The 14,231-nt window shown below is 50.6% G+C and overlaps 1 protein-coding gene across 16 annotated transcripts in view; it reads right to left on the bottom strand.

Annotated features, from left to right (window-relative positions):
• The window catches only part of MARK2 (microtubule affinity regulating kinase 2), a 117,989-nt gene that overhangs the window by 9,565 nt on the left and 94,193 nt on the right, over positions 1 to 14,231 (bottom strand). For 10 of the 16 annotated variants that reach the window (XM_035098414.3, XM_035098418.3, XM_060269927.2 and 7 more), the window contains exons 6-15: positions 12,897 to 12,967; positions 12,539 to 12,595; positions 12,145 to 12,381; positions 11,588 to 11,707; positions 8,672 to 8,771; positions 8,300 to 8,412; positions 6,871 to 7,003; positions 5,849 to 6,027; positions 4,836 to 4,933; positions 1,219 to 1,377 (exon numbers count right to left, since the gene is read on the bottom strand). In XM_035098414.3, coding sequence (XP_034954305.1) covers positions 1,219 to 1,377; positions 4,836 to 4,933; positions 5,849 to 6,027; positions 6,871 to 7,003; positions 8,300 to 8,412; positions 8,672 to 8,771; positions 11,588 to 11,707; positions 12,145 to 12,381; positions 12,539 to 12,595; positions 12,897 to 12,967 — 1,267 coding nt within the window. The remainder of the gene's footprint in view (positions 1 to 1,218; positions 1,378 to 4,835; positions 4,934 to 5,848; positions 6,028 to 6,870; positions 7,004 to 8,299; positions 8,413 to 8,671; positions 8,772 to 11,587; positions 11,708 to 12,144; positions 12,382 to 12,538; positions 12,596 to 12,896; positions 12,968 to 14,231) is intronic. The other 6 variants (XM_035098421.3, XM_035098422.3, XM_060269928.2 and 3 more) reach the window with 1 other exon arrangement.

The raw sequence follows: 14,231 nt of genomic DNA, 5'->3' as shown, positions 1-14,231 counted from the left end.
GAGGTGGTGTTCTGCTTGTGGGGGTTGGAGGAAACACAAGGGGAGTTCTACGAAGAACCGCATAGCTGAGAGTACATGAAGAGGTGCTCCTGAAATCCCAGGAGTTCTGGAAAAATTGTGAGCCTGTTAAAATGGGTTTGCAGCCTAGTTTAAGACTGCAGAATAATTGCAGGCGGAATGTTGGCAGCGCCCCACAAGGCTTTGGTTGCTTAAACCCAGCATGTGCAGCAGATACCTCGTTGGCAGCCAACACTTAAAAATAAATGAATAAACAACCCATATTTTGAACTGAGCACGGGCTGAAGGGCCTGCAAGTAAGGGCACCAGGTGGGGGGGAGAGAGGATGGGGCCCCTACACCTTTAATTAAACCTCACCTGCTGAAATCCCCTCTTCTACACAATTGTGAAAGGTACAGAAGCCCTGCCTCCTTTGCCATTTCTGGCCACTTCAAATCTCAGCTCCTTCCGCTGCTCACTCCTGCACCAGCTTGGATAAAGGAAAAAGATTTTCAAAGCCCCTAGTCCTCAGTGTGAAGACTAGCCTTTTGCTCTGGCAGGAGGGCCACAATGACAAGCTGACAGGAATAAGTCTCTAGGATAGGATACTTGCTAACAGCCTCTGCTGTTGCTGTTGACCCTGGAGACGAGGTTGAAGAGCCCCTTGCCTGAACCCCAGCTGCTGAAATAGAGACAAACAGAGCTGAATAAAAAAGAAGGGGAAGGGATCAGAAGGCTCCAATTGTCCTTTTTCTGCCTGACAAGGACAGGCAATTGGAGGCTTCTGATCTTGTTCTCAGGCTCCTTTCAAGCCATCCAACCTGTCATTACCTGAAGTCAGAGAGGACGTCTGCTCTACTTTCCAACAAGCAGCCCTGTCCCCCTTGCATTAGTGCTGTGCTGAGCCTCCTTTTCTGGAGGGGGGGGGAGAATATTCCTGTCACACCCTACAAGGTAGCTTGTCCAAAAAACAGCTGCAGGACACCAAGTTGCCCTCCAAGGCACCACAATCCTTCCAACCCCAAAAATTTGTCTGTCCCCCTCTACTTACCGTACCTCCAGACCCTGAGCGAGCGCACTGGGGAATGGCAAAAAAGAGACAGAGAGGAAGGAGAGCTCTGGCTCCAGGGTGCGGAGCAGACGGAAGACACAAAAATGTTGGAGAGCCCTGGGGGTGGGCAGGGGATGGAGGACACAAGGCACGCAGAGCTGCCCACTTGCCTGGGTCGCTGCGCCTCACAGTTATTGTCGGAGGGGGGCAGCGCGGGCTTGGAGGGGTGCACCGAGGCAGACATGGATTTCTGGTGCTGTCGCGGGCGCGCAGAGCTCACGGCGGCGGAAGCTGAAGCGGTAGAACCCCTGGAGCCTGGAGTGGTTAGGCTGGGAGGGTGAGGGGAGGAAAGAAAACACAAGCAGGGGAGAAGCAGATGTTTAAAAAAGGAAGGATGGGGTGGAGGGTGGAGGGAAAAACCAGGGAAGGTGGCTGGCTGTATCCGTAGCTGACCCAAACAGACTCGCAGTCTCGGAGGGAAGTGCCACCCTTACCCACTGCGCCCAACATCTTGCTTGCTAAAAATGGGCCCATTTCAAGAAGAGTTCCTCATTCTATGAGTCTCGGGTGGATTTATTCCCGAGCCCCCAGGAATAATAATAAAAAAGTCATGTGATAGAGGCAAGGTACTTGGGACTGTGCACAGGGTGGGGGTGGGTGGGCTCCGAACAGACTGCCAAAGTAACAATGCACTGAAGCTGCTGCTCTGGCAGACACCCCCTTATTCCCACCCAACGGGCATGGAAACGCAGAACTCCTCTCGCTAACTGATCTGCATTCTTTCATCAACGACTGAATTTATATCCCACTTTTCGACTGGAGTCCTTAAAGCGATTTAGGACATTTGCAAAACGGAACCTATGCATGTTTATTAAAAGGAACCCTTTTATAACAAAACAGGCCAGAAGAAAAAAGCAAAATGGAAGCCCAGCCAGAGGAGGCACCAGGGGCTCTTGTCTCCCACCCTGCTGTCTTTCTGACAATCATTTTCTTTCCGGGCAGGAGGGGCCACTCAAGGGCCTTGCAGCAAACCTTTCCTTTCCTTGCACGTGTCTGTCTCTGATGCTGTTCCCTTGCTTGACCCTATTGCTTTGTGCAAGAGAGGGGGAAGGGCCCCCTTATTCTCCAAAGGCCCTGACTTGTCCTGGCAGGGCCATGCATCAACTGGGGCCTCATTGCAGGATTGTAGGGTGGGGGGAGGAAAGGCAGCGGCTACTCCACCTTCAGCTTTGGGTACGGCACGTGCTCTCAAATAATCAATCTGTCTGTTTGGCAGCTCCACGTGCTTCCCCTTGCTCAATGAAACTGAGCTGCTTCTAATCATTTCAGCTGAAGGAAGAAGGCCCTGGATCTCCCCCTCACCAACCCATCCCTTTCTCACCATGGATACAGCCACTAGTAGGTACACGGATGTCCCGGGGAAGGGAGGGAAGAGCAAATATACAATATACAACCCGGTATATCTGTATATGGGTCAGGCACAACCTTGATGCAAGAGTGGGAATGGATGTGGAGGGAATCGTGCTGGGGTTGCGTGGGGGACGGGACACCATGGCAGTTAGACCCTAAAAAGAGAGAGCCAATGTTCTCAAGCAAAAAGAAAATGGGTTTTGCTTGTATGTATCTATGCATGTTATGTTATGTGCGTGTCCATAATGGATGAGAAATGAAGAGGTCAAAAGCAGGGCTGCTTCTTCTGAGCTGTATCGGAAGTAGGAAAAGTGGGGAGAGCTTAAGACCAGCTGTGGATTTAGCAACTCTTTTGGTAGAGACAGGCGACCAGGATCCCGTCCAAGCAAGTGAGCTGGTTGACAGAAAAAACAGGTCCCTCCATTCCTCCCCTGTCGGTCCCCTTGGGTGGGTGGGGCTTCCTCTCCTCCACGGCCATCATGGAAACACAGGCTAGTAGTCTTTTCAGAAGCCGATGAAATAAACCCTGCAGGCTAGTGGCTAATAGCCTAAGACCCGGAAGTGTGCTGATGCATGGTGGTGGTGGTGGTGGGATCAACACGCCGGACTGGCCTGAACTGCAGAGGGTCCACAGTTCAAGATTCATCCAGCTCACTTAAAAAGGCTACATTGCAGGGAATACTTGTCTAGTTCTCTCTGAAGTGGCTCAAGCTGTGTTTGAGCTCCACCACTTTAGGCTGCCGGTGTGAGTAGGGGGGGGGGGCGAGAGAGCTCATGGGAGGAGATGCTCCTCCAATGCTGCAGAATTTTCTGGGGAGAAGGTGGGGCAGAGAAAGGAGAACTCTGCAGGGAGCAGATTGCTTGGTTGAGGAAGGGACCCTAGAGAGGAAGTCCAGTTTCCATTTGGCAGGGCTAACTATGGGCCGGGGGGTGAACATTGTTGCTCCAGATCCAGGACACGTGGTTCAGGCGGCTGCTGCTTCTGCTGAACCAGACAGAAGGAAAGAACAGAAGCGCCATCCCCCCCCAATACCCACAGCCACCTCCCCTCTCTCAATCAATTGACAGAACAACACTACAAATCATCTTAAGTATTCCAAACTGCCTCGTAATACCACCTTGCCGCAACCAGGATGCAGCTCCCTTTTTTGAGGACTGTGTTTGGGGAGCAGGGGAGAAGAGAATGGACCACTGACAGAGAAGGCACCCGAACCCAGGCAGGTTTGGACCCACGGCCTCTGACCCTGTGTAAATGCAATGGCTGCCCCACAAAAACCCAGGGAACCACAGCTTGGTACAGTTAGGGAGAACTCTTTGAAACGTTGAGCACTGCTTCCTCCATCCCAGGAAATATTGTTAAAATCAGTTTTAAGTATGCAGCGCATTCATAATATTCTTAAAACCACACGGGAGTAGAGCAGGGATGGGGAATCTGTGGCCCTCCAGGTGCTGTTGGATTCCAACTCCCATCAGCCCCAGGCAGCACAGGCAATGGTCAGAGACGGTGGGAGCTGGAGTCCGGCAATATCTGAGAGGCCATAGGATCTCCATCCGTGACTTGGGAAGGGAAATAAGGGAACCAGAGGCAAAGGTTCATGCATGTGTGTGCAGGTCTGCTTGGTGGTTTTCATTCAGGCAGTCCAGGCAGGCAGCAACTGTGGCTTTGCCCAGCCAAACAGAAAATTGACAAGGCAGGTCTGACCTTCCAGTTGAGGCTGCATAGTCAGCTGTTGATTTCCAGCACTGCGCTGGATGGCCTCACAATGACTTCTCCAACTTTAGGATTACCCCTATTACAGACTGCTGGTGGAGTCAATCACTTGCCTCCTTTGCGTTACAAAGGCGCCTGCAGACAGAAAAGTTGTCATGCCAAGGAAAAGGCTTTTGGCTGACTGTTGCCTCTTGGCTTTCTGAGGAATTCCCACCCTCGAGGATTCAAGCACATGCCTCGGCCACCACCTTGCAATCTCTAATGGTACATTCCAGGGATGGCTCTCTCGCTCCCCACCCCCACCCCCGCCACACACCACGCATTAAGAAGTGCATGACCCATCAGGGCTGGCCCAATACATTCTGGCACCTGAGATGGACCTCAAAATGGTGCCCTGCTCCCCACCAGGGGTCAGGGAATATCAACACCAGGATCTGCAGCCTTGGTGGGCCCTGTTGCCTGAGGTGGTTGCCTGATAGGTAGGCTGGCTCTGTGACCCATACACCAAACAGCCCTGTGCAGCCACCTGCATTTTGCTCCCCCTGCAAAGCTGCCCCAAAACAGCTGGACACCTCTCTACTACTGAAGTTTTCTCTTCCTAGTGCATCTTTATGTCCGCATCTGGCAAGCGACATGACCAAGCTGGCCTGGGCTCCAAGCCCTTACCTATCTTTGCCGTTCTGGATGGAGTTCTGGCCCAAACTGGCCCGGTCCAGCATAGGGGAGTTGCGGCTCCGGTTTGTGCTGGTTGAGAGGACGCTGTTCTGCAGAGGGGCAGAGACACTGAGTGAGCACGGGCCCTTCACTGCTCACACTTCAGAGAAAGAGAAAGGGAGTTAAGCAGCTCCAGCCTGCTGCTTCTACAGACAATTTGAGCTAGGCTACCTGAGAAGTCTCCCAGAGAGTCATAACACAGGGATAGAGGAAGCTGCCTTACACAGAGAGATGCGTAGGGGTCCATCAACCTCAGTATTTCCCAAACTTGGGTTTCCAGCTGTTTTTGGACTACAGTTCCCATCATCCTTAGCTAGCAGGACCAGTGGTCAGGGATGACGGGAACTGTAGTCCAAAAGCAGCTGGAGACCTAAGTTTGGAAAACACTGGTCTACGGTAGCTCAATATATTGTCTACCCTGTCAGCAGCTCTTAAGAGGCTGCAAGGGAGGCAGGGGATCTTTCCCAAGCCTACCTGGAGATTGAACCTGGGAATTTCTGCATGCAGTACATACGTTCTACCACTGAGCTTAGGCCCTTTCCCCCAAAACAGGTGGCCATCTTATACTGAGAATGACCTACTGAGGTCCATCTAGCTCAGTATTGTCTACAATTCTCCAGGGTTTCAGACCAGGAGTCATTCCCTGTTCTGCCCGGAGGTGCTGTACTTTCCCCAAACTTTAATTCTGTACCCCCTCTTTGTTGCAGTCTTCCAATCCTCAGTTATCCAAACTCTCAGAGGCATGCCCCGGTTCCCTTCACCCCAGCTGACAGCTGAACAGAACCTCCGTGTTCAGAGGCAGGATGCCTTTGAGTGCCAGCTGCTTGGAAGCAGCTCCTCGTGTCGTTCTCCCCCTGCTGCAGCAACCCTCTGACACGGGAAGATCAGCTCCCCGCGTCATAAACATGCAGAGGCCACAAGACAAGAGCCCCTTCCTACCCGCCCCAGAGCAAGAAAGGACTGACTGTGGAAGGTGTGGGGGTGCTCTTCTTCCTCTCGAGGCTGGGCAGGGGGCTGGCAGGCACTTTGACCGTGCTGCTGGCCTTGTTGCGCCCAGCCTCCCGCTCCTCTTCGGGCCGCTTGTTCTCTGCGTTGGCTGCCTGGGTTTTCTTGGAGTACGAGGAGGATGTTGGGATGGTGGGTACTGTGGTGGGAAGAAGAGAGGGTCAGGGAGTGGGGGAAGAGAGAAGAAGAGTCAGCGTGGCGAGGTCTGGTTTGGGGAAGGGATACCCAGCAAGGGGCAGTTTGTGCTTTCTGGGCAGGACCCTGTTTCACAGGTGTGGAAGGAAGGAAGGAAGGAAGGAAGGACTCTCTCTTCTAAGGAGTCAATGAGCAACTGGAAAATTCCCTGTGCCCCAATGCAGGGAGAGGGAGATTAAAAACCATCAGGAATTTTAAATAACCTGCATGGCTGCAGTCATGAGCTACATAAAGCAGGAGGGAAAATATAACCATGTAATTAAAAAAAACACACACACACACAACCCAGTTGAGCTTTCCAGCTCTCCTTGCTGGATCTCAGAATCTTAGTTCCTGCAGTGCCTGGTGAATGTTGTAAAACAGCCAGTAAGGATGCACATTCCCCATCTTACATAAAATATTTTATGCCTCCTTGTTGGATAGGCGGAGCCAGTCAGATGAGCAGTTGTAACAGTAGTAGTAGTAGTAGTAGTAGTAGTAATTATAATACAGTGGAACGCCGGGTTTTGAACATCTCAGTGACAAACGTTTTGGAACTCGAATGTCGAAAACCTGGAAGTAACTGCTTCCATTTTCGAACATGCCTCAGAAGTTGAACTTCCGGGGCGGCTTCCGTATTGAGATTTTCGTATTAATTTTTCCGTTTTGAGTTTTCGAACGTTTTGGAATTCAAACGTTCTTCCGGAACAGATTACGTTCAAAAACCGAGGCTGCGCTGTAATGGCAGGGAACCCTCACTGTGGTCCCCCCGAGCAAGAAACGTGGTGGTGGTGGTGGTATGACTCACCCTGGTCGCTTAAGCGGCGTTGCTTGGGGTTGGCTGATACACTGCGCTGTACCTTGTGCGACGGGGAGGGGGCGGTGCTGTTGGCAAGTTCGGGTTGGGTCCGTGGCTTCAGGGTAATGCTATCGTTGTCAAGCTGGAAGAGAGCAGGCAGGAGCACGAGGGCGGGGGGCGAAGAGGCTCACTCAGTGGGTGAAGCTCTGACCCAGGCATTCCATTCATGTAATCATTTATTTATATCAGAGATGAAGACCATACACACATTATTTATATGATCTCTCCTCTCGGCTGAGGAAGAGGAGAATGGTAGTTCTTAACAGTTGCTGCTGGAGGGTGAAAATAGAAATTGGGGTGTGCTTGTGAACATTCTGAGATACAAAGCGCAGCCCCTCCCCGAGCCAAACTGCAGCCTTCCCACCCCGCTCAACAGCCAAATGATGTGGCAGAACAGTTTATACCATTTCAGACTCAAGGAAGAGATACGTATTTTGGAGGCTCCTCTGTGCTTAAAAAAAAAAAATCCCTAGGAGAAAGATCCTAACCCAGCCTGCTCACTTTGTGATACATTTTTTTTAAAAAAAACAAAGAGCACTACAAGTAAAAATTTAAGGGGCATTTGAAAAAAATGCATCACCCAACTGCAGATTGAAATATTGCAGTTCATTCTGCACCAGGTGTGGGGAATCTCCGGCCCTCCAGAGGTTGCTGAACTACAACTCCCATCAGCCCTGGCCATTGGCCATGCTCGCTGGTGCCGAGGCAAGTTGTAGTTCTGCAACCTCTGGAGGTGTGTTCATGACAATATATTTAATTTCAGGTGGTCTCCAGAATGGGTCAGGGCTTTTGGCTGTTAACCAGAAGGTTGGTGGTTTGAGCTCATCCAGGGACGGCTGTGGGTTGGTTTAGATGACTCTCAGGGCCCCTTTTCCAATGCTATGATTCTAAGCAATCAACAGGGAAGGCAGGTGTCTAGTAGAGGCTGGTTTATCAGGGTGACTGGGGCACCACCCACCAACCTCAGCCTGCCCACAGCCAGCCTGCTTTTGGCTGCCTTCCTACCTACAACCAGTCCAGGTGGTGTTCCTGCCTGTTGGCTTCCTCCTCCTTGGTCTCGATGCTGTCCTTGCGGGACTCGCCAGGTAGGAGGAGGATGGTGACAAAAGTAGAATTTGACGGCTCCGCCAGTCACCGATTCCGCCTCCACCTCCAGCTGACCCCTCTACCTTCTGCCCTGCCGGTCCCAGGGGGCAGCAACCTCTGCCGCAGACACCCAACGGGACAGATTCAGAATTGTGCTTTTGCACTTGGGAGTTTCACACCAGTGCGCTTCCACTGATGGAGCTTCCTCTGAAGACATGCAAACACCCAGATGTTTGCAGCTCAGTCCCTCAAACGGAAGCCACACACGCACACAAATGGACAAGGAACTCACCTCTGAATTTTTGTATCCTAGCAGCAGATATGTAGCCATGACTTCGTTATACTTCTGGCTGACTAAGGAGTCTTGGATTTCCTCCCGGGTATATCCCATGGATATCATGAGCTCTGCAGGACAACGGAAGGGAGCACGCACACACAGGGAAAGGAGAGAGACGGTCAGAGCGCCTTGAAGGGTGGATAAATAAATAAATAAATAAATAAATAAATAAATAAAACTGTGTTTAAAAGATGCATGGAGGGAGGGAAATCTGTGGGTACACCCTGCAGGGAAACGATAGCCAAGCGCTTCCCCGGAAACATCCTGCGCAGCAGCAGGTCACCATCGCAGGGCCACCCAATCACCCACCCCGCCTCAGTGCCACACCTGTCCGCCGGGGATCCTTGTAGTCGGGCAGAGGCTCCACATAAGGCTTCAGTTCATCGTCCTCATGACCCACATTCATCCAGCGGTCTTTCATGATTTGCTATGGAGAGGGGAAGGGGAAATGTTGGCTCAGTATGTGGGGGGGTGGCGGTGAGGTAAAGGACAACAGCGCAGAGGAGTGCTTTCTTCCTTTTAAACGTTTCGGCGAGGATGGTCCCAGCTGCATAGCTGGAAAAGTTTCCTATTGGAAAACTGGAACCACTTGTGCAAAACGCAGGCCCTGCACACACCTCTCTCCCCACAATGTTCACAGGAAGCTCCCAACTGTGAGGAGATCTGGCCCACCTCTCCCTCTCTCTGCAAGTCTCGGTAATGCAATCCATGTCACCACCCTAGCCCATGATTTATTCATGAAAGGCCATGGCATAATCAGCAAGCTCTCCTAGCTAGTGTATGTAATAAAACTGCAAATATCTAAAATCCAAAAAATCCTTATTAAAACATGTAAGCATGATATTAAAACATGTAAGCATAAAATAATTATAATTAAAATACAAATAAATATCAGATAAGCTTTTATGAATATAGGTAACTAAATTAAATGTTTGGTTAGGATTGTTTTTTAAAAAAAGGTTTCAGCAGGCAACTATATATATATATACAGCAAAGGTGTCTGCCTAATATCAATCTTCATTTCTCTGCTTCTTCACTTTATTTGATGAGCTTTATGAATTGCTGTCTTTGTGGATTTTGATATTTTTGGCTTTCTTATTATGCTGGGATTTTTTGGTGGTTGTCTGATGTATTGTGCAGATTTGGCTTTTCCTGGGCAATACCCAACTAAGTCAAACTCATAAACCCACTGAGTTAATGAAGTCCACTGATTTCAATGGGTCTACTCAAACTATGACTGACAATGAATATTGCCCATTGTACATATACTCTATTGTTGCAAGTCACTCTTATTTGGGGGTGGGGTGGGGATAGAGACTTTTTTAAATTAATTGATTAATGAAATAGGTTATTTTATTCTATAAACAAGGTGTAGGCAACTTTGGCTCTCCATAGGTCGCTGAACTACAACTCCCATCACCCCCAGTCACTGGCCACGTTCGCTGGGGCTGGGTGGGAGTTGTAGTTGTAGGTTCCCCACACCTGCTATGCACAAACCAAACCACAAAGCAAAACCGTGCAATTCGCACCACTGACTGGAAACCCCAGCTTGCTGCTGCAGTGATCTGCCAAGACCTTCTCCTTGCCTCTGGCATGAAATCAACACAGTACCCTCCCTCTGTGTATCACGGAGAAGGGTGTTGTGTGTGTGTGTGTGTGTGTGTGTGTGTGTGTGTGTGTGTGTGTGTGTCTTGCCTTGTCTCCGCCCACACCCGAGCACAAACCCAACTGCCCCCCCTTAATGCACTCTTCCCTGCACTTCCCCTTCTGCATCCCTGAAGCCCACAGTTAAAATTGTTGCTTGTAGGCAGAGCGCAGCAGGGGCCATGGCATTCCAGCGCCAGACAGCAAGGAACTTCCCTCTCCTATTCAAGAGAATGGCTGGCGGGGCTTCTTAATTACTTGCCTACGCAGAAAGGCAGTTTTGGATGGCAGGGGGCAGTGCAGCCCAGCCAGACAAAGGCAGGAGCCAACCGCTGGGAAATGAACCAGGCCCTCTTCACACTAGCACTGGAGGCACGGAAAACAGCCTTTTGGAAAATAAAACTAAAAACAAACAAGACCGTGCACTGCTTGCAACGACAGGGCTTTCCTACCAGCATGGACTTGGATACACCTTCTAAAAACTGAGACAGTGCTGGCACAATTCTAAGACTTAAAAACCAAGGGCAAAACCTGGATCCAGAGTTGGTTAAGCAACTGCCCAAAATACACTTGCTTAACCAAATACTGCCAAAGGGCACAGTCACACATTACGTTTTCCGTATACACCGAAAGGGTTTTGTTATTTTTGTTTCCAAGAGCGCAAACTGAAAAGCATTAACGGGTGAACAAAGCAGAAGTATTTGGGAAACGATCTCATCAGAGAGTGAAAAGGAGGGAATCTCTTAAAGGCATCCAAAGAAGGAAGTCTTCACATATGTCTCAGATTTTTATTTTGGGGGGTGGGGTGGGGTGGGGAGGCAGGGCAGGAGGGAATGGGTTCCACACTGAGGTGGGTCTAGTCAAAACTACTGATTTAAGGCAATGACAGCACATGTTTTGCATTCAGTTAAGTCCTCTCATGTCCCTGGCATCCACGCCCCAGTGTTGCCCCAGGAGGACTGATTCAGATAGCTCACAAATTACCCTACTTGGGGGAGGGAGCCCTCAGCAGCCCACTACTGCACCATCTTGGCTCTCCCATCACCCTCAAACTCTAGGGATGAATCCCTTGTAACATCTCTTGCTTAGCAGCTGCCCAGCAGCATGTGGTCACAGAATCATGTCCCAATTCTAGATGGCTTTAATCGGGGTGGGGAGCCACTGGAAGGCTGTGTCAGCCTTCTAAAGTCTTGGGATTGACTCTGGCCCTTTGCTGAGGCAGCATCTTCCATAGCTCAGTCAGCAGAGTCCACCGGGAGCTGCCCAGGGACCTGCCTTGCCCTGTATGAACAGACTCTGGAAAACTCCTACCACTTCGCCAGTGAGAACAAGCTAGGTCTCAGGTTTCATCTCTGGCAACTCCAGACAGAACTGGGAAAGACTCCTAGTCTGAAACCTTGGGAGAGGTTCTGCCAGTCTGTAGAGACAATACTGAACTTGACGGCTCAATGGTCCACTTTGGAAGAAGGCACCTTCCTATGACTAGATGGCACGACAGCAGGAACTCCAAAATGATGGGTGGTGTGGTGTACGATTCCACAAGCGGATGCCAGCCTTCCTCCTGCCCAGCCCACCTGGTCCCCGGTCCTGTCTCCTCACCTCTAAAGTGCCTCTCTTGCTAGGGTTGAGGATGAGGAATTTTTTCAGCAGGTTCTCACAGTCCGTGGACATGTAGAAGGGGATCCGGTACTTCCCCCTCAAGACCCGTTCTCGCAGCTCCTGCAGAGGGAAAGGGGAGGGAATGAGCAGCAATTCCGCACGTAACTCAATTGCAGGTGCAGGGGAGACTTTGACCCTCCAGATGTTGCAGAACAACAATTCACACTGCCTACAGCAAGCATGGACAGTGATCAAGAGATATAGCTCAGCAACATCTGGATTGCAAAAGGCTCCCTACACCTGTTCTAAGGGAAGATGCCCTGATCCTAACACACACATGCACAGAAGGGAGTGGAGATACTAGAAGGCCCTGAAGCCTTTGGGTGGCTCTGGTCCATTGCCGAGGCAACTTCTTCCACAGCTCAGTCTGACTGACACAACTGGGAATCCACAGAGTTTGTTCCCTCAATACTGGGATAACCAGCCTCAAGTCGCAATTGTGCTGCCAACCCCCTGAAGCTGTAAACCATTCTCCTCACACTCCACAACTCCCTTACCTTGAGGTTCTGCCCATCGAAGGGCAGGGAGCCGCTGACCAGTGTGTAAAGGATAACCCCTAGGCTCCAGACATCCACCTCGGGGCCGTCGTACTTCTTGCCCTGGAAAAGCTCAGGGGCGGCGTACGGGGGGCTCCCGCAGAAGGTGTCAAGCTTGTTGCCAAACGTGAACTCGTTGCTGAAACCGAAGTCTGCAATTTTAATGTTCATGTCGGCATCTAAGAGCAGGTTCTCTGCCTGCAAAGGAAGGTGAAAGGCAAGTCAGGCTGGGGAAGCCAATGGGCCAACAACACCAGAAGTCTTTACCTCCAACGGGAAATCCAGCATTTGCACAGGGTAAACACAGAGCTTTACACACTCTTGCCCCAGGAGCGTTTTCAGCATTTATACTCACCTTCAAGTCTCTATGTACAATGAATTTTTGGTGACAGTACTGCACAGCAGAAACTATCTGGAAGACAAGAGAACAGAGAGGTCAGGGGGGAGGTTTGTGTTGCTTCATGACACACACAATCCAGATGCAGTGTCCTTTAATCACAGTCCCCAAAGTGTAGGAATCGATTTTCTGCAATGTATCCCCATATGCCTGTGGGCTGTGTGTGAATAATAGAACTGCTGGGGGGCAGGGGGTGGAATTACATGGATCTTCACCACAGAAAGCATCAAGCCCCACTTTCATATTTGCTGGGCAGCTCCTGGGGCCCTATAAACACTGTTTGCTTCCTGCAGTTCAAGAAGGGTGCAGCACCAACCTGTCGGAATTTTGCCCGTGCTTCTTTCTCTTTCATTCTTCCATGGGCTACTAAATAGTCGAACACCTCACCTGCAGGGGGCGCAAGAGGGAAGCAAAATGTTACTTGGGAGTTCTGCTGAAAGTCTGATGCTGAGGTTCTGTGTGTGCTGAGGTTGTGGGGAGGGATGTCAGAGGAAAGGACTTAGAACATTGCCCTCCATCCTGTGCCTCCTCTAACCCCCACCCATTTTTGCCATCGCTGAGAATAACAAAACTCAGGAGCAGATTCCGCTTGGGCCTGGAGGAGCAGAGGACACCAGTCCAGCTGTACTTGTCAGAAGTCTCAGCCACTTCTCTCACCATAGCTCAGTAGTAGAGCACTTGCTTGACATGAACAAGACCCTGGATTCAATCCTAATCATTGCTATTTTTTTGTTTCTTTGAAGGATCAGATAAATGATGGGGAAGCCTCTTCTCTGTTACAGACCCTAGTGCAGGCATCCCCAAACTCAGCCCTCCAGCTGTTTTGGGACTACAACTCCCATCATCCCTAGCTAACAAGACCAGTGGTCAGGGATGATGGGAACTGTAGTCCCAAAACAGCTGGAAGGCTGAGTTTGGGGGTGCCTGCCCTAGTGAAATGCTGTTCAGAGTTCTGGGCTAGATAGATAAATATCCAGGCCAGGCTGTGTTCTAAGGAAGGGACAAGAGCTCAGTGGCAGGTTCAACCCTCATTATCGCCAATTAAATAGGATAAGGCAGCAGGTGATGGGGAAGGACCTTTCTCTGCACGAGACAATTGGAGAACCACTGCCAGCCAGAGAGCAAGATTCACCTAATGAGTTCTCCCAGTGGAAACCCTGAGCAACAGTTTGCACAATGGGGCTTCCCCCCGTCTCCTCCCCCATGCACCCCTGAAATTGGCTCGGGGTGGGGGGGTCAGGTGAAACCCCAGACCAGCATATGGGGGGGGGGTAGGAGAGGGAAAGTGGTTCTGTCTGGCAAGCTGACATGATTATGCTGACAGAGTGACTGGAGAAGAAGAATGTTGAATTCCTCCCACAGTAGTCTGTGCTGGATGAAGAAATAGCTTGGCATGGTATTGGGCAGTTGCCTATGTTCCAAGGAAGGAAGCAGCATTCACCAGCTTGGCATGCAGTAGATCCCAGGTTCAAAGTATCAGGTAAAGGGAGAGACACTTTTTCTCTGCCAGGGACCCTGCATTGGATTAGACAGCCCCACATAGTCAAGGCTGGTATAAGGCGGCTTCCTATGTTACAATGAGCCTTTCCATAAGGCTACAGCTTCATCTTGAAAGAGAGCCATGCCCCACGGACAGCTGTCTCCAGGCACT

The sequence above is a fragment of the Zootoca vivipara genome, chromosome 16 (assembly GCF_965207765.1).
Source record: "Zootoca vivipara chromosome 16, rZooViv2.hap1.1, whole genome shotgun sequence".
In the NCBI taxonomy this organism is placed as follows: Eukaryota; Metazoa; Chordata; class Lepidosauria; order Squamata; family Lacertidae; genus Zootoca; species Zootoca vivipara.
The sequence above is the reverse complement of the archived record's forward strand: the minus strand, read 5'-3'. Positions and strand labels throughout refer to the sequence as shown.